Here is an 18,903-nt window from a genome sequence, read left to right on the forward strand (position 1 = left end):
GTACCTTGTCCTTTAATAATTTTATGTAATTTTTTTCTCTGCAAAGCGACTGCAAACTGAAGAAAAGCATCATAAAGGTGCCTCTATGAAACAGAATATATATTGACATTTGAAGTGTATGCAAATCAGAGTGAAAAGAAAAGCGAACTATAGACTTAAGCTTCTTGCAGCTTTCAAAACAATGTTAACTTTTTACTCTGCAGTGTAACTTTAAAATGACAAATTCCTAAGAATTCATTGTCTTATGACATCGCCAAATTGCTAGTCACTAAATAATGTCACATTTCCTCCTTTATAGTGGTTTATAATAATGCATTTGTTAGAAGCACTTACACACAAACTAGTATGATTTTGATCTGGAGCTTTTCTTTTTACATTCATGATTTAATCAAAATTCTTTAAACGTGCACATTGTCAAGGGCAAATCTATTTACATGTCACAGTTTTGCCTAAGGAAGCAAAACTATGCTGAGAGGTTAAACGGAACAAGTAATCTTTGCTGTCTGATACGAATGTTACAAACATAAAACCTGAGTGGATTTAAAGCATCAGCTTTAAATAAAACTATCGAATTATGAGATTAAACTGGCTTATGTGCACTATCTTATTTTATACTGGTACACCCATATTGGCATTGTAATGGATTCAATACATCCATTACAATGGATTCAGATTGATAGAGTATGTAAAAAAATTTTGTTTAAAAAGTCATATAATGCCATATAAAGTCAAACAGTGCCCCTAGATACCTGATTGAATAGATTATAGATTCTTCCCCTTCTGATTGCTTCCTGGTGGTTAGAAAATGGCATAGGCCCAAAATTGTAGCATGGAGGCAACTTTATAACTAAATTTAAGGAAATTAGGAACTTAAAAAGTTTTCCAATTCAAACAGTCCCAAGGATCAATCATTTCTCTTTCTGGATAGGAAAAGTTTATTCCTTCCTTAAAGTATTTGTACTGGTCCAACAAAATCTCTACCAGTGAAATATGAAATCTTAAGTAATGTCATGCTGATTAACCTACTTATTTCCTGTTTTTGCTCTCACCATTCACTTACGATGGTCATGGTATAAGAAACAAAATAGAAAATGGACATTACTAACTTTTGACATCTTGTGTGCTGCTAATTAATTTAATGTTATACTTTTATCAAAGATGGGATTCCAACATGTTTTCATACAGTATCTAGCATTAATACTAACTCTTGGAATGGCAGAGATATTGGTTGGTAAAATAGTGAAAGAATCAAAGTTTGGAAATTAGTTGACTTGTGATGGATAAAGAGTTATTAATTTTTGTTGCTGTTAAGCTGATAACATTACCTGCCATGCAGTGAGTTTGTTGTGGCCAAGTAGTGCAGCATATACATAAAGGCATACGTTCATCTTGTACCTGAACAGCACCTAGGCAAATAAAGTAAGTTCAGAAAATTGAAAACCTTTCACTGTGAATCCCCTTGCTTTTGTTGTTTTGTCAGTATTTCTGTGTTTTTCCTTTTTTGTGTTTATTAAATATACTGCTTTTGTTATTTTTTTTTCCAACAGGACACACCTGTTTTATATGAATAATATTCAGCATTAATTTGACCTTAAAGTTTAATAATTGTTACTTCTTTGTAGTTCATGAGAGCCCAGATGTCTATATCAGGATTTGGTGCCCCGTGGTGCTGATCTGTGTAAAACAAACAATTCCTGCCTTCTAGAACTTAAGGTCTAAACTAGTGTAAGCACAGTGAAAATTGTTTGAGTTTGCATCTTACACTACACCTATCACTACAGGGTGAGTGTAGAATGGCATTTGTCTTATTAATTAATATTGTTTTTCCCCTTTTTCTTGTGTTTGCAGGTGTGGTCCTTATATCCCTTGCTCTCTGTGCAGATGCTGTTATAGGAAACGTGCAGGAAAAAGCTATGAAGTTGCACAATGGTTCCAATTCAGAAATGGTAAATATCCAAACACTTTAATCTAGTGTTCTATCACACAGATCAGTGGCTCTCAACTTTCCCAGATTACTGTACCCCTTTCAGCAGTCTGATTTGTCTTGTTTATCCCCCAAGTGTCATCTCACTTAAAAAGTGCTTGTTTACAAAATGTGAGAAAAATACAAAGGTATCTCAGTACATTACTGAAAAATTGTGTACTTTCTCATTTTACCATATAATTATAATATAAATCAATTAGAATATAAATATTGCACTTTTCAATGTATAGTATATAGAGCAGTATAAACAAGTCGTATGAAATTTTAGTTTGTATTGACTTCATTAGTGCTTTTTATGTAGCCTGTTTTAGAACTAGGCAGATATCTAGATGAGTTGATGTACCCCCTGGAAGACCTCTGTGTACCCCCAGAGGTACACTTACCCCTGATTGAGAATCACTGACAGACTATACCAATACATATGGAGTTGGAATTTTCTCATGTTAAGAAATATTCTACGCAAGTCAAGATACATAGATTAAGTTTTGGTTTGCCATTACATGATCTATTTATCATGTATATAAAAAGAAAGCGCTTGTGGTGCACTATTCATTTTTTACCATCAAAAGGTACACATTTGTGTATATTATTAAATAAAACAAGTTTTGAAGTTGCAATAATTCTCTCCTGTCTATACAAATATTATACAAAAATAGGAAGTATATCCTTTGTTTATTCTGTTCTGTATAACTGAAATCAATGGAGGGTTTTCCATATAATTAATGACAGGTTTCAGAGTAGCAGCCGTGTTAGTCTGTATTCGCAAAAAGAAAAGGAGTACTTGTGGCACCTTAGAGACTAACAAATTTATTAGAGCATAAGCTTTCGTGAGCTACAGCTCACTTCATCGGATGCATTTGGTGGAAAAAACAGAGGAGAGATTTATATACACACACACACACACACACACACACACAGAACATGAAACAATGGGTTTATCATACACACTGTAAGGAGAGTGATCACTTAAGATAAGCCATCACCAGCAGCGGGGGGGGGGGGGGGAAGGGGGAGGAGGAAAACCTTTCATGGTGACAAGCAAAGTAGGCTAATTCCAGCAGTTAACAAGAATATCAGAGGAACAGTGGGGGGTGGGGTGGGGGGGCCATTTACAAAACACACTTTGCTTCTCTACAAAAGAAAAAGGACACTAAGCTATCTAAACTACTATATGCCACAAGGGGCCACAACAATGGTTCCCGTAACCCACCCAGCAATATTGTTAATCTATCCAACTATACTCTTAGCCCAGCAGAAGAATCTGTCCTATCTCGGGGCCTCTCCTTTTGCCCCTCCACCCCCACGAACATGATACAGTTCTGTGGTGACCTAGAATCCTATTTTCGACGTCTCAGACTCAAGGAATATTTCCAACACACCTCTGACCAACATATTAACCCACAGAGACCTTCCTGCCAACACTACAAAAAGAAGGATTCTGGGTGGACTCCTCCTGAAGGTCGAAACAGTAGCCTGGATTTCTACATAGAGTGCTTCCGCCGACGTGCACGAGCTGAAATTGTGGAAAAGCAGCATCGCTTACCCCATAACCTCAGCCATGCAGAACACAGTGCCATCCACAGCCTCAGAAACAACTCTGACATCATAATCAAAAAGGCTGACAAAGGAGGTGCTGTCGTCATCATGAATAGGTCGGAGTATGAACAAGAGGCTACTAGGCAGCTCTCAAACACCACTTTCTACAAGCCATTACCCTCTGACCCCACTGAGAGTTACCAAAAGAAACTACAGCATTTGCTCAAGAAACTCCCTGGAAAAGCACAAGAACAAATCCGTACAGACACACCCCTAGAGCCCCGACCTGGGGTATTCTATCCGCTACCCAAGATCCATAAACCTGGAAATCCTGGACGCCCCATCATCTCAGGCATTGGCACCCTGAGAGCAGGATTGTCTGGCTATGTAGACTCCCTCCTCAGGCCCTTCGTTACCAGCACTCCCAGCTATCTTCAAGACACCACTGACTTCCTGAGGAAACTACAGTCCATTGGTGATCTTCCTAAAAACACCATCCTAGCCACTATGGATGTAGAAGCCCTCTACACCAACATTCCACACAAAGATGGACTACAAGCCGTCAGGAACAGTATCCGCGATTACTGTCATGGCTAACCTGATGGCTGAACTTTGTGACTTTGTCCTCACCCATAACTATTTCACATTTGGGGACAATGTATACCTTCAAATCAGCGGCACTGCGATGGGTACCCGCATGGCCCCACAGTATGCCAACATTTTTATGGCTGACTTAGAACAACGCTTCCTCAGCTCTCGTCCCCTAATGCCCCTACTCTACTTGCGCTACACTGATGACATCTTTATCATCTGGACCCATGGAAAAGAAGCCCTTGAGGAATTCCACCATGATTTCAACAATTTCCATCCCACCATCAACCTCAGCCTGGACCAGTCCACACAAGAGATCCACTTCCTGGACACTACGGTGCTAATAAGCGATGGTCACATAAACACCACCCTATATCGGAAACCTACTGACCGCTATTCCTACCTACATGCCTCTAGCTTTCATCCAGATCATACCACTCGATCCATTGTCTACAGCCAAGCTCTGCGATATAACCGCATTTGCTCCAACCCCTCAGACAGAGACAAACACCTACAAGATCTCTATCATGCATTCCTACAACTACAATACCCACCTGCTGAAGTGAAGAAACAGATTGACAGAGCCAGAAAAGTACCCAGAAGTCACCTACTACAGGACAGGCCCAACAAAGAAAATAACAGAGCGCCACTAGCCATCACCTTCAGCCCCCAACTAAAACCTCTCCAACGCATCGTCAAGGATCTACAACCTATCCTGAAGGACGACCCATCACTCTCACTGATCTTGGGAGACAGGCCAGTCCTTGCTTACAGACAGCCCCCCAATCTGAAGCAAATACTCACCAGCAACCACACACCACACAACAGAACCACTAACCCAGGAACCTATCCTTGCAACAAAGCCCGTTGCCAACTCTGTCCACATATCTATTCAGGGGATACCATCATAGGGCCTAATCACATCAGCCACACAATCAGAGGCTCGTTCACCTGCGCATCTACCAATGTGATATATGCCATCATGTGCCAGCAATGCCCCTCTGCCATGTACATTGGCCAAACTGGACAGTCTCTACGTAAAAGAATGAATGGACACAAATCAGACGTCAAGAATTATAACATTCAAAAACCAGTCGGAGAACACTTCAAGCTCTCTGGTCACTCGATCACAGACCTAAGAGTGGCTATCCTTCAACAAAAAAGCTTCAAAAACAGACTCCAAGGAGAGACTGCTGAATTGGAATTAATTTGCAAACTGGATACAATTAACTTAGGCTTGAAGAGAGACTGGGAATGGATGAGTCATTACACAAAGTAAAACTATTTCCCCATGGTATTTCTCCCCCCCCACCCCACCCCCCACTGTTCCTCAGATATTCTTGTTAACTGCTGGAATTAGCCTACCTTGCTTGTCACCATGAAAGGTTTTCCTCCTTTCCCCCCCCTGCTGCTGGTGATGGCTTATCTTAAGTGATCACTCTCCTTACAGTGTGTATGATAAACCCGTTGTTTCATGTTCTCTGTGTGCGTGTGTATATAAATCTCTCCTCCGTTTTTTCCACCAAATGCATCCGATGAAGTGAGCTGTAGCTCACGAAAGCTTATGCTCTAATAAATGTGTTAGTCTCTAAGGTGCGACAAGTACTCCTTTTCTTTTTGCATATAATTAATGTACTCCAGGTTTAATAAAAATATAATATGTTCCCTTAGTTTGAATTTTGTATTTTGTCCATTGATTTCAATGTTTTTAAAAATCCCACTCAGCACCTAAATACCTTTAAAATTCTGGCCATCAGCGACCATCCATATTATAGTGCTGTAAATGTAACTAAGAAAAACACAACTGTGGGACTAGTAGCATAACAGTGAAATCTGAAATTGTATTGGCAAATTACATTTATAGGGGAGAGCAAGTAGACAGGGGAGATCAAACCCCAAAAAACACTAGGCAGTGAGTTGACACTACTGCATAATTGCCCCAGATAATATGGAAAGTAGTCCAACATTTAATATTTGTATTGCATATATACACATGCATATTCTAACACCTGATGTAGTCAAGATTGTCCAGAGCTGCTGAAAAACTGACAGAATCCTAATGGACTTCACATCGTAACTGATTTAAAAAAAAAATCCAGAACTTTGAGTTAAACTACCCTTTCCATAAGCAGTGTAAAAAAACAGACTAAACATCAAGAGTGACTGACTGCTGTTAAAGTGAAACCACAATGGTACTGACACCTTTTATTTAAAAAAAAAAAACACTTCTGAAATAGAGTTAATTTTCTAAAGAGCAGTGACAATCTTCAGATTGACTTGACAAATGTTATTCAGTCCCAAAAGATACAAAATGTGATGCATATAAAACTTAGAATAAAAGACCCAGCAGATGCGGCTGAAAAGTTTAAAATGATTGGAGAACTTCTCTGAACTTTGATAAAATTTACATTATATATAGATATCAATAGAGGCACATCTATTAAAACTTCATCTCATCAGAGTTTAGTAATCTATCCTCAGTTCAGAACAGAGGCACTATGTAACCCCATTAGAAATTATTTTAGAAAATAATCAGAGCTTGAAAATTAAGTGCCTTTATAATAATGAGCAGTATGGGATTTTGAAATTCTTATGAAGCCCAGAACTCTTCATTGATTTTTGAAGCAATAATCAGCTCTTTTTAAAATCCTTGTCCTCCTAAGTGCCAACAAGATTTGAGGAAAAAATGATTCTCAATACAAAACATTGGTAAAGATTAAATAATTTTGGTAATTTTACCATTATATACACTTACTCTTTTGTTGCTACATAGGAAGACCATAGCAGAAAGGGAAAAATAAAACCATCAGGGATATGAACAAGTTCTACCAGGTAAAAGAACCTGCAGCTAATCAAAACAACAAATGTCTAGTACTAGTGAAGTGAAAGTGTGAAGTAACTTAATGCCAATGAGCTCAAAAAAAGAGTTGATGTTCACTGGCAATAAATACACATTAATAGCCAACCCCTTAATCTGTTAGTCAAAATGAAAATGTTAAATATGGTTCTGAGAACTCTTTGTGGGTTTTCTTCCCTTAGTGGAATTAATACAATTTTCATAGTAGACAACAAGGCCAGAGTAAGCGGACACTTTTTTGGAGTTAACCTAATTAAAAAATATTGCTATTGCTGGATTTTATTCAAACTGATCATTAAAATTTTGTGACTTTGGCAGTGTATACTTATCCGTTTACTTCAATAGCATATTTCAATACATATTTTATAACGCAAAACATTTTTTCTTCAATTACATTTGCTTTTTCAGATTGTATTCAGTGAAAATAATGATGCCTATAGTTAAGATTCCCTAATACTTTGTCATAGGAACAGTGGCAGAAGGATCTAATTACTAGAGAACACTCCCCTACAAAAGAACCTATTATTCCATGTAGTCTCCATATTGATTTGCTGTCTAACAAATAGCTGTGAAACCCACTGGCAAAATATATGTCTATAGATGCCTGTAGTGGCAATTCCACATACAATATAACAGCCTTCTACTTACACCAGTTACTCCATTAGCTACAGTAGTAGAGGATTGTGCTGATGTCTTACTGGGGGGGAATGGTCAATATGGTTGTACATGATGATGAAATTTGTTTTTCTAATTTAAGTTTTTAAAGAATTTAGGAAGAGGCATCCAAAAAGATGTTAAAAAAACATTAAGGTTGTAAAGTCAAGCACTCAAAAATTAGGAAATGCAAGAATTAAATTTACCTGACCCCTTTGTACATATGCATAATAATATCTTTTTGATTGCATATTTTTTTTTCACAGGACATCTGCCTTGTTCTGTGCACACACTGGACGATGCTTTGGGAATCGTTCGAGATTGTGTAATGTATGAATTTGTTGTCTGTAGGACCTTTGCCTCATTTGTTGAGGAAGTTGGAAAGTGTTTAGTGAGTGAGGCAGGGGATTATTGTAGGAAGAGAAAGGACTGTCTCATGGAGAATTGGATTCTGTCCCTGCTTCTGTCACCTGGTGGGCGGGGGCATGGTAGGACAGTGAACGAGCAGGCTCCAGGTTGAGAAGATGGATACTGACGGTTCCTACCTGCTCCTTGGCCCCTATCCTGGGCACTACAGCCCCTCCAGTTCCTGCTGTTGCCTTTGCCCTCGCACACGTACATGAGTTTATTGAAATATTTCCATTGTGGAGATACTAACCTCCCATTCCTGCCGCCAGTTCTACCACATGGTTCCTAAGATGGGCAAGTTGCTTAAACCAAATTATTCACAATGGCCACTAATTGTGTGTTACATGTTTTCTCAATGCCCAGCAGGAGACATGTAGGGCAAGATCTGAAGGAGTGCTTGAGCACTCACAACTGTAACAGAAGTAGGAGCTATGCTATAAATGCGGAAAATATTAAGTACTCTAAAAAATCAAGACCTTGGTGTCTGAAATTTACCCTCACAAAATTAGTGAACACTTCTGATAATTTTGGTCTTAGTCTCTGTGTCTTGTTTCCTGATCTGGACAATGGGGGGAAAATGCCATCTCATCTCACAGGGGCTTTGTGAAGATAACTCATTAATGGCAGTAAATAACAGAGATACTATGAGATTATAGTAGAAAAGCCCATGAGGAAATTAATTCTGTATTCAGTGCAGTGTTCGGATGATGTGCAGTAAATACACAGGGCTACACACCAAATGATGAAGATAAAAAGAAATGTTAAATAGCTAGCCATTTAGTGATCACTGTCTATCCTTCTCACTAAATGAGGCAGGGGTTCTGTGGAAAAAATAATGTGGTCATGTAAATTAAAGACTGTCATAATGCTCATGTTCAAGCAGACTGAATTAAGGTTACACAGGCAACCTTAATTCTGGCATTTCCAAATTTATGAATGCTTGGCTTTGTTAACAATGTAGTTTTGTCTATGTAATTTATAAGTGTATTTACTTGGAGTTTTGTAAATTAAAAATAGATAAACTGCATGTATTTATAATTATTCAAAGTTTTACTTAACAAAATTCTGAATTCGAAGTAACTGCTATCTCTTTTAGGTCTGGCCTGAGGATATTAGTAACTGACTTCCTGCATATGAAAGATTTTATTTTCTGTGGGGTGATGGTAAAATGGAAGATCAAGATCCTATTACCCACTCTCACTTTTCATATAGTTACTTGAATACTACTGTTTGAGGTTGTTATGTGACACATATTGGAAAGCATTTAATTTTCTACTTTAATTGTTTAGTAGAACTAGCTAATATTTTTATTTTAACTGTTCCAGGTTCTGTATTCCTATTCAATAGGTTTTGTGTACATTTTATTGGGATTGACATGCAGTAGCGGATTAAGCCCTGCAGTAACATTTTGTTCAAAGGTAAACACATTATCTTTTTTTAAAATAAAAATGTTTAAATAGTTGTGTACTGAGGACTCCTCACTGTAAAGATTATTGTTAATATAGTGTGACAAGTCTTACTGTTCTCTCTCAACACAACTTTCTGATCTGGAGTACAGGTAAACTTGTCTAATTTACAAATTAATCCTTTTTTTAGTCCTTGATTAATAGAGTAGGTGAATTAAAAAAAGTCCCATAGCAGAGTTCATAATTTTATTTTTCTATTATTTAATGAAAATTAAATAAGAACCTTTGCATGTATGCATTGCTGAACATCTTATTATTGCTCACACAGTTGATTAAAGTCTATAGTTTTATTTCATTTTGCAACACCTCAGGGTTTGTTTTGCATTTTCCTAACAGGTTTTTTGTTGTTGTTGCAGCATCCAGTTCAGACTTATGGTTATGCATTCTTTTTTTCCCTGACTGGATATTTTGGAATATCCTTTGTTCTAGCATTGATTAAAATCTTCGGTGCCCTTCTAGCTGTAACAGGTATGAACAAATTACATATTTAGTATTTTAATATAAAAAGAATCTACTCCTATTTTCCCATTTAGGACAAAGCTTGTGAGAATTGTTCTTGCTTCTACTCTCTGAGCTGATTTATCTGAGTTCATGTAGCATGACTTCTCTATTGCAGTATATTTGGAAACCAAGGTTCTTTCTAACCCAGTGCCTTCACCTAGAAGGGCTTTGTGCACAAATATATGAACATCAGGAACCCTGCTAGATACATAAACAATACACTTGACAGATCTGTGGAATCAGAAATATACACCAAAATATAAGCAAAAAGGTAAGACTTATTTGGGACAGGGAAGAAAAAGTGTTAAAATAAAATGGGGCACAGATGTGCAAGAGGCAGTATCATGCTTCCTAAACATAAAATCTCAGCCTCAGAAATTCCAGGAAGTGTTTCTACATATATTCTCAATAGATTAATGTAGTGCACTCTGTTTAAGACCTTGAACCTTCAGACATTTATAGTTAGATGCCATTAAGGCAATAGTAAATGTACATTGCAGGTTTGGTGCAAAAACAAAAAATCAAGAGCAGCAAATTGTCTTTTCAACCCCTGCAGTCTTGCTTGTTCATTTGACAAGGATAACAAAATATGTTGAATTGTACATATCAGGACTTAGATTAGAGATACAGGGCACCTTATCCTATCTGACTTTTATTATATTAGTTTTGATTTGTAGCTTTTTTTTTTTTAACATATATAAATACAAAATAAGTACCGGTCCTGTGCTCTAGGCACCCTTGACAGCCATTAAAAATACCATCTATAAATACAAGTCCAACAGTCCATCTCCTTCATTCAGAAGTTTAAACAACAACCAGTCAAGTTGAAGCAAAAAAGTCAGAACAATACTCTTCCCTCCCCACAACACCAACTCACCAGTTCCATTTTACTACATCCACCACAAAAGCCTGTGTAAACAAATGGGCTTTGAAGCATGCCCTGCTGGTCAACAGATAAAAGCTATTTTAAACCAAGGGAGTGTGTGAATTCCAAAGCTGAATATCCTGCCACCACCTGTGTCTCTTCCAAACCAAGGAAGTTGCTATTTGATTTCTTAATAGCAGATGGAAATCTTACTGTATATATGGAATGCAACCTGTGCTGGGAGGTATCAGACAACACCTTCTATCAAAGATGCAGATAAACTCTTTTTTAATCTTCCAGATGCTTTGCCCAACCTTGCAGTGTTACTCCCATCTTGTTCCACATAGTCCTTATATATGCTCCATTTTCTACCAGATGCTTAGTATGGCACATGACTGCACCAGGTACGTCAGAAGACGGTTATACTGTGCTGTGTCATCAATATACTGAAAGTACTTAAGTAATTATTAATGCTTCTAAGAGCAACATATATGCAAAGAACAAGAGGTGACAAGATGGAATCCTGGGGACTCAAGAAGAGATTGTTCTAAGGAAAGAAGATACCCAATACCATTCTCTGGGAATGCTCCACAAGAAAGGAAAAAAGCCACCGTAGGGTCCCTTGTCCTGCCTGGGTACAAAGGTACAACATCTTATGACCTGTAGCATCAACAGTATCACTGGTCTCGGGATCAGTAGTATTGATGGTATCATCTACAGATGACTTGGACACTTGACTTCCACTCATTGGCAGGAGAGGATATGCTAGCACCACTCATGCAGTCTGTATCCATATGCAGGTCAGTACCCAGATTGACAAGTATCAAGACGATCTGTGGCAATGAGACATCTATGACCTAGATAAAAATTCCAGTCTCCAAACCACTGATTCCATCCCAAGTAGTATATCAAGAATATGCCCAGCTACATATGCTGAGTAGTCAATCATCCGGGATAGTTGTGTGGTGAGCATGAAAATCTTGAGCCAACTCAGAAGATTTGCCATCTACATAAATGTTGAAGTTACTAAGCCCTTAGTGCCACAGCAGCAAGGAAAGTTACCTGCTTATGCATGAACTTTGCAGTGCCGCAGGGTGATGTGCACACTAAAAATAGTGCAGTCTTCACTCAGTCTTGGAACCAACATACAGAATGTGCTAGCAATGAATTTTTTTCTTCCCCTTGCTCGGAGAAGAGGAACTGCAGTTTAAAATAATGAAAAATGATGAGAGCTAAACAGATCCTACATGAAACACTGGACACCAGTACTTTTTCCAACAGGAAGTATTAATTTAGTCCAGTGATTTTCAACCTGTGGTCCACAGAGTATGTCTAAAGATTTCCAAAGGGGTCCTCACCTCCATTTGAAATTTTTTTAGGCATCGGCAAATGTAAAAAAAGATTGAAAACCACTGATTTAGTCTATTAATGTTTTGTCTGCCTAACATACTTAATAGAGGATGATTCCACTGACAGGAGTAATATATTTTACTTATCTATTTGTTTAAGCTTTAAATAGTTTCTAAAATCAAATGTATTATCAAAATGGAGAGTATGACAAACCATGATTTAGGGGTTATCTGTACTAATTTACTGTGGCTTACATCTGTGTTCACTCAGCCTTCATTATTGAGCTGGTCATAATATTTTAGCACATAGTGTTACTTTAATGTAGTATAACTAGCTACAGCAAAATTACATCTCTAAGTGAACATTATTATCCTGTGCGATCGTGACCTTGCAAGTCAGCAATTATAGAAGCTGCTTGCATATCAAGGTTGTCTCTGATTTTGAATGGGAAGGGGGAGAAAGGACCTTATTAGGGTGTCTCAAAATGACTATCAAGTTGTCTCCAACACAGACAAAAAGTCAGGAGAGATTTGGGTTTTCTTCTTTCTATATTCCTATTTCCAAAATCCTTGTAAAATTAATGCTCCTTGTCATAATCAACTATGACACACAGGTAGTCATACCCAGAGCTGTTTAAAACAAGGGAATTGTTAGACTTTGAGAGCGTAAAATTTCATTTGGATATATTTCACAAGACTAAATTGTGTGCCTGATACCCCTGTAGTTTATATAGATGTAATAACTGTGTGTCAAAAAGAGTTACGTCAGGCTTATTTCTACCTCAAGTTACCCCTTTTTATAACTACAAACATCAGTCACAAGGGATTGGGGGATGGGGGGGGGAAGCAGGAGGATGCCAGGGAACTTCTTTCTTCCCTTCCCTCTGCCCCCAAAGCTGGTTTGTGTAAGGTAATGTTCTTCTTCATTTACTGTAGTGGAAGGGAGAATATGGACAATTTTGACTTAAAATATTAATTGTCTAATTTATTATACAGGATTTTAATCAAGTTTGCCACTCTCGTAGTTTGAGTTTTGCTTTTTTAACCAAGTTCTCTATATGCATTGATTTCAAATGAGCACAGATGAGAGGAGTTGTTTCATGACAGTTTTTAAAAAAAGTGTATTTTAATGTGGTAAAGAATGCTGGAATAGCAAAACCTTCCCAGGAATTCTTGTGCCTGACCTTGACAGTCTTAGCACTCTACTCCTTTCTACTTTGCTTGTAGCAATGGGAAAATGTTTACCATGCCTTGGAAGAGCATCCTATTCATTACTGCCCCTGACTACCCCCATCTTTCCCTTATTGGGCAAGAAGGGGAAAAGAGTTTAATGAAAACTGTATTTCTATTAGCAGAATGAGAAATTATCAGACTTAATTGGAAAAAAAGAGAAAGCACTTAATTTAGAAGGAAGTGGTTACATAAATATTTTAATTAATAACTGATTTGGTGAAAGAACAGAAATAATAGTACTTAGAAAAACCTCATGTAATTTAACCATTTAATTATTCATCTAAACTTTTCTAATTAACTCATTTTTATTCCTTTCATTTTTCATGTAATTGAAATTATTTGATGTGCATAAATGTCTTAAAATGTAAAGATAATTACTAAAAAAAGTTGAGATCAGGTGAAGATAAAGCAAAGGTACAAGAGAATACTTCTGTCCATGTTAATCCTAGTTTTAAGAGAACACTTGTGGAAAAATTTAAGATTCATCTGACCATCTATGAGTGTTATTGTTGAGTAGTTTCATATTTGACTACTATATAAACAGTTATGCAGTCAGAACATGAACATATAGACTAGATAATTCAAATGATATTTCAATGCAATTTATGGAAGTTGTGTTGAATTTTGGTGTAACCCAGCAGGTTATAGTTTTACCTAATTGGATTATGTCCTCAAACTACAATTCAGATTTTCTTTAGTGACAAGATCACAGGTAGGCAGAGATTAGTGAAATAGTACATGTGGCCTTCTGAAATCCATTGTCATGTTCAGTGTCCTGACCAGAGTTATTTCTCTGTACTGAGGCCTGCTGTTATGTAAATAGTTTCAAAACAGTTAAGATGCAAATACTTATCCCTGTCAAAATAAAACCAAAAGCAAGGATCTATGCCGGTAGATTCTGACCAAAAGAAAGAAAGATTGTAATAGTAAGTATTACAGTATATCCAAGTCTTAACATTTTTAAACTTAGTTTTGTTTTAAAAATGTACATAATCTAGTTCACAATTTCTACTGGCAGCAGTTTCAAAGATGGTTTATCACATTCCTGTGATACCTGTGATCTGGTGAGTAAAGTGAGCATTGGGATAAATGAGTCCGGTTACTTTTGGAGTAGTAGGAATATCTTTACTGGTTTTGCTACATAGATGCAAACCTCACTTTGGATGTGCTGCATCAGTTTCAAACCAGGAGAAGCCACACCCCTTATTTGACACTGGTTGAGTCATCTACCAATTTGCACCAATGAAGCTCACCAATATAAATATCCCTGCTACAGATAGGTCCTTAATTACCTAGTTTATTAATATATCTTAATAACAGCTTTAGTTGGATTATAACTAGATCTAAATTAGAGTTAACCATTGTTTTTCTTCTGCAGTAACAACAGGAAGAAAGGCAATGACCATTGTGCTCTCTTTTTTGTTCTTTGCAAAGCCATTCACATTCCAGTAAGTATCCAATTGTCCTTTTATGGCTTGTGTATTTCATAAAATCAGGTTCTTGATCGCTGAAATTGAACAACATTACCAGTTAACCATCAAACTGTTTGAATAGGAGTTTCTTCCCATTTCTATTACAAATGTTTGAAAGTTGTTGTAAATATTGGCTGGTTTGTTGATTGTTATGTCAGAGAGAATAATTTCATTTTTCCCCAAAAACATTAGAAGACAAATCCATTGTACATATTGGGGGTGGGTGGGTTGGGGTTTTTTTTTTTTTTTTTTGGATAGTTTAAGAAAATCTTACATAACATCTAGCATTTTCCTGTTAATTAGCTGTTTGGGGGCTTACTCTGGAGAGAAAACTTTGGCTAAAGAACTGTACTCTTTCCAATAAAATGATGTAGTTTTCTCCTTGTATAGGGCTCAACTTTGAAATCATACCCAATATACTTTCTTATAACTAACCTTCTGTTATCTTAAAAAGAAAAGGAGGACTTATGGCACCTTAGAGACTAACAAATTTATTTGAGCATAAGCTTTCGTGAGCTACAGCTCACTTCATCGGATTATCTGTTATCTTGACCATTAACTTGCAAGTTAGTTGGCAATATTAACATAGCTTTTTATTAAGGGTTTTAGAACATTTTCCAAAAGGTTTACATTGATAAATAAGTCTAAATGATTTACATAAAGTCTAATTACTTCTGGTTTGAAACAAAATAGCATTTAACTTTGCCATTGTACTTGTAACAAGTTGTACTGGAGGAATGTAAGCAAAGCTTTCATCCAAATGCCCAAAATATTTACATGTAATTTAGTCCCTCTGAAAAAGGGAAATCTTTAATTTAAAAAAAAAAAAGCCACCCACCACAAAGCCTAATGGTAAACAACAAATTTTGATGAGTGAACAAAAAAAAAAGGTGCTGAAGTCAGGCAATCCAAGATAATGATGGAGAAAAGAGTCCTATGTAGGAGCAGTAGTCATAAAATACAGCTCCTATAAACATGGGAATGTATTGCGGATTGAAGGTATTTTATTCATAGAGGTAAGAACCATTACAATTATTATAGCTTAGTATAAGTGGACAGGTTTTGTCAAATAAATTCCCTTCTCCAGCCTAATTACATAAGAGGAAGGAGAGAGGATAATAAAAATTAAAGATTTAAGCTAACACCTTGACTGGGTCTTATCACTTGCTTTTCTCTTATTAAGAAAAGGAGTACTTGTGGCACCTTAGAGACTAACAAATTTATTAGAGCATAAGCTTTCGTGAGCTACAGCTCACTTCATCGGATGCATTTGGTGGAAAAAAAACCACTCTTATTGGAGACCATCTTTTAGATTGTCAACTTCTTGAGGCAGAGACTATTTTTGTCTTGTAGAATGTGAGGCACATCATTGGCACATTACAAATAAACTGTTAATATTATGATTATTTTCCTCTTTTTCACCCTTCAGGTACGTGTGGTCAGGTTTATTAGTTGTCCTGGGTATATTTCTGAATGTTTACAGTAAGAATATGGATAAAATCAAGCTGCCTTCACTACGAGGTCTTTGCAACAAAACTGTGGAAGACAGACAGACAAGGACGTTGTCACAAACTGTGTAGACAGTGGTTTTATGCCATGTCTTGAATCTGACTTATTTTATTGGAACAGTCTTCACCTGGTTCACTTTCCAAAGGGAACATTATTAAAACCAAAGGAGCTGAAGGCACATTGTCGGCTTGCAGATGATTTGACATGAACACTTTTATGTGAGCCTTCTCTTCAGAGCACTTGAATTCATCATAGGTGTTATATACCATTGTCAGAAGGCATTATCAAGCCAATGAAGGAAAGCAACTCCTGGCAGACTGCTGAAAAGCTATGTTCCAAATGGGGGACAGAAGAACATTAATTTGGGCATTTTTATCATATCAGATGTGGCTGATTTGAGATTAGTGGTTCTTTCTTTTTATTGTTGGGCTGGGATTATTTAAAAGTAATACTGTATTAGCACTTAATGGAAGCTAATCAGCAACGGATTGACCAAATTGAAATTTTAAAGTTGGAAGAGGTAGAATACAGTATGTCATGATTTTTCATTTTAAATAAAAATTCAGTTTAAATTCTTGATGAGATTCTCAACATTGTACATTTGTTAATATAATTGGCATTTCTATTGAAATCAAAATCTGATTAATGGTTTAAATTTGAGATTGAAAGAATCATGATTTTTTCCATTTCCCTCCACCTTTCAGCTTTTAAAAATTAAAGAGTGCACATAGACATTGCTGTTAATCCCAATGTAGAAAAAAAAAGTACCAAGATCTGTGTCTGCTTGCAGTACTGTCTCACCATCAGAGAAGTTGTCTGCTACTTACTGTACTGGTATAAAACAGTGAGTGAAAATTCTAACAGCACACAGGTTAACATTATTTCTCTTCACTGTCCTCAAATTAAAGCTTTAACTCCAAACATAAGTAGATGACAGTGAGATTTCTCTTCCAATGGACAGAGTGCACACACACACAGGGTCATATTGATCAGGAAGTGTGGGTAAATGAAAGACACAGGGATGGATTCAAGGGGCAAGCAACAAAATTAACACCACCCCTCCCCATTTTATCTGCCCATACTCTCTCTCATAGCAGGTATTTAATTGGGTGCAGTGTGGAGTTAAAAGATCCCACCATAAAACCAATAATTCAGCTCACTTCTGAATTCTCTCACCCATCTCCCAGGAGCTGGCCATCCCCTTGCTGTCTGGAAAGTCTTTTCAGCAGTTAAGCATGCTCTTCCTCAGCACTGGCTACTTTCAATTTGTGATGGGAAAACATATTGGATGGAAAAAAAAAAGTGGGCAGAGATTGAACTATTCCAAAATCTTTTGGGTTTGTAATGTAAGCATTAGTACATCATGTAACGGCAATCGTTGTACATTAGTTCTCACCATGGAACTAGAAAATACAGTCCATCAGGGAAGAACGAGTTACTTTCCCGACTGCGCTTCTCATCGGCGCTCCAGCCCATCCCTCCTGGTATTGCCAATGTCTGGTGGTATGTTCTAGATAGATGTCCCTTGACCACCTGATGGCATCCGACATCATGAGTTGCCCCATCAGCTGAGCGTAGTGTTAACCAATTCCAGTTTCTCAACACTCCTTACTGGTGTCCCATGCGCTCAGGGCTCCAATGATCAGCATGCGAGTTTGAACCTCATAGCCCCTAGCTCTCAAGGTGTTGGCCAGAGGAGCCTATATTTCCAGCTTTTGAGATTGGGTGTCACAGAAGGAAGTAGCCTGTTTTAAGAGGGAACTCTGACATCCACCATGATCTTCTTCCTGTCCTCGTTGATGATGTCTGGGCACAGTTGTCTGTCCATTCCAGGGATGGCGGCATTCACGGCGACTTTCCCTACAGGTGGCGGGATGACTGACTAGGCAATCTTGGATAGCATAGCTGCCAGGCTCTGGAATGGGGCTTGCAGCTACACCGGACATGAGGTAGCATCTCTTTGGCATAGCTGCACTTCCTGCATCGCTTGTTCCAGTTCCCATGGTGGAAGGTCCATTCAACGGAATGCAGTTGAGCCAGACCCTGTGGATGAACCAACAATCAGCAAATCGGGTGAAGCTGCCCCCAGGGAGGAAAAAGTGGTTGCTAGTGTCCCATTTGCATGTCACCTCAAAAGGCCTTCCTGTGGTCTGGCTTCCATTTCAGATTTTCTGTGTACTGCCAGTGGAGGGAATCTTTCAAGGTCCTCCCCAGCATGGTTCTAGCTCTTGGAGTGATCATTGTGCACTCAGTGTTCTTCACCTGTGCCAGTGGCACCAGCATTCTCAGCTCCTGGTGTTCCTCACACCACATCTAGGGGCAGTCGATACGCTTCTCCAGTAGCATTGCAGGCATGAATCCAGAACAAAGCAAAGTCTCTTTCCTCCCCCCCTTTCAAATTCATCTTCCAGGGAGCCGCTCAGGATAGCAGCATCTTGCTTGGAGAGGGTCCTTCAATTCACTTCTTGATGACATCCT

The 18,903-nt window shown here is 37.8% G+C and overlaps 1 protein-coding gene across 8 annotated transcripts in view; it reads left to right on the top strand.

The window, feature by feature from the left end:
• The window catches only part of SLC35B3 (solute carrier family 35 member B3), a 35,049-nt gene extending 18,045 nt beyond the window's left edge, over positions 1-17,004 (top strand). For 4 of the 8 annotated variants that reach the window (XM_038391602.2, XM_038391601.2, XM_043508344.1 and 1 more), the window contains exons 6-10: positions 1,849-1,946; positions 9,356-9,448; positions 9,853-9,964; positions 14,823-14,892; positions 16,346-17,004. In XM_038391602.2, coding sequence (XP_038247530.1) covers positions 1,849-1,946; positions 9,356-9,448; positions 9,853-9,964; positions 14,823-14,892; positions 16,346-16,496 — 524 coding nt within the window. In that variant the 3' untranslated portion in view covers positions 16,497-17,004. Of the gene's footprint in view, positions 1-1,848; positions 1,947-9,355; positions 9,449-9,852; positions 9,965-10,112; positions 10,269-11,162; positions 11,267-14,822; positions 14,893-16,345 lie in introns of those variants that run through there. The other 4 variants (XM_043508345.1, XM_043508343.1, XR_006279015.1 and 1 more) reach the window with 3 other exon arrangements.
• Positions 17,005-18,903: the final 1,899 nt, after the last annotated feature.

The sequence above is a fragment of the Dermochelys coriacea genome, chromosome 2 (assembly GCF_009764565.3).
Source record: "Dermochelys coriacea isolate rDerCor1 chromosome 2, rDerCor1.pri.v4, whole genome shotgun sequence".
NCBI lineage: Eukaryota > Metazoa > Chordata > Testudines > Dermochelyidae > Dermochelys > Dermochelys coriacea.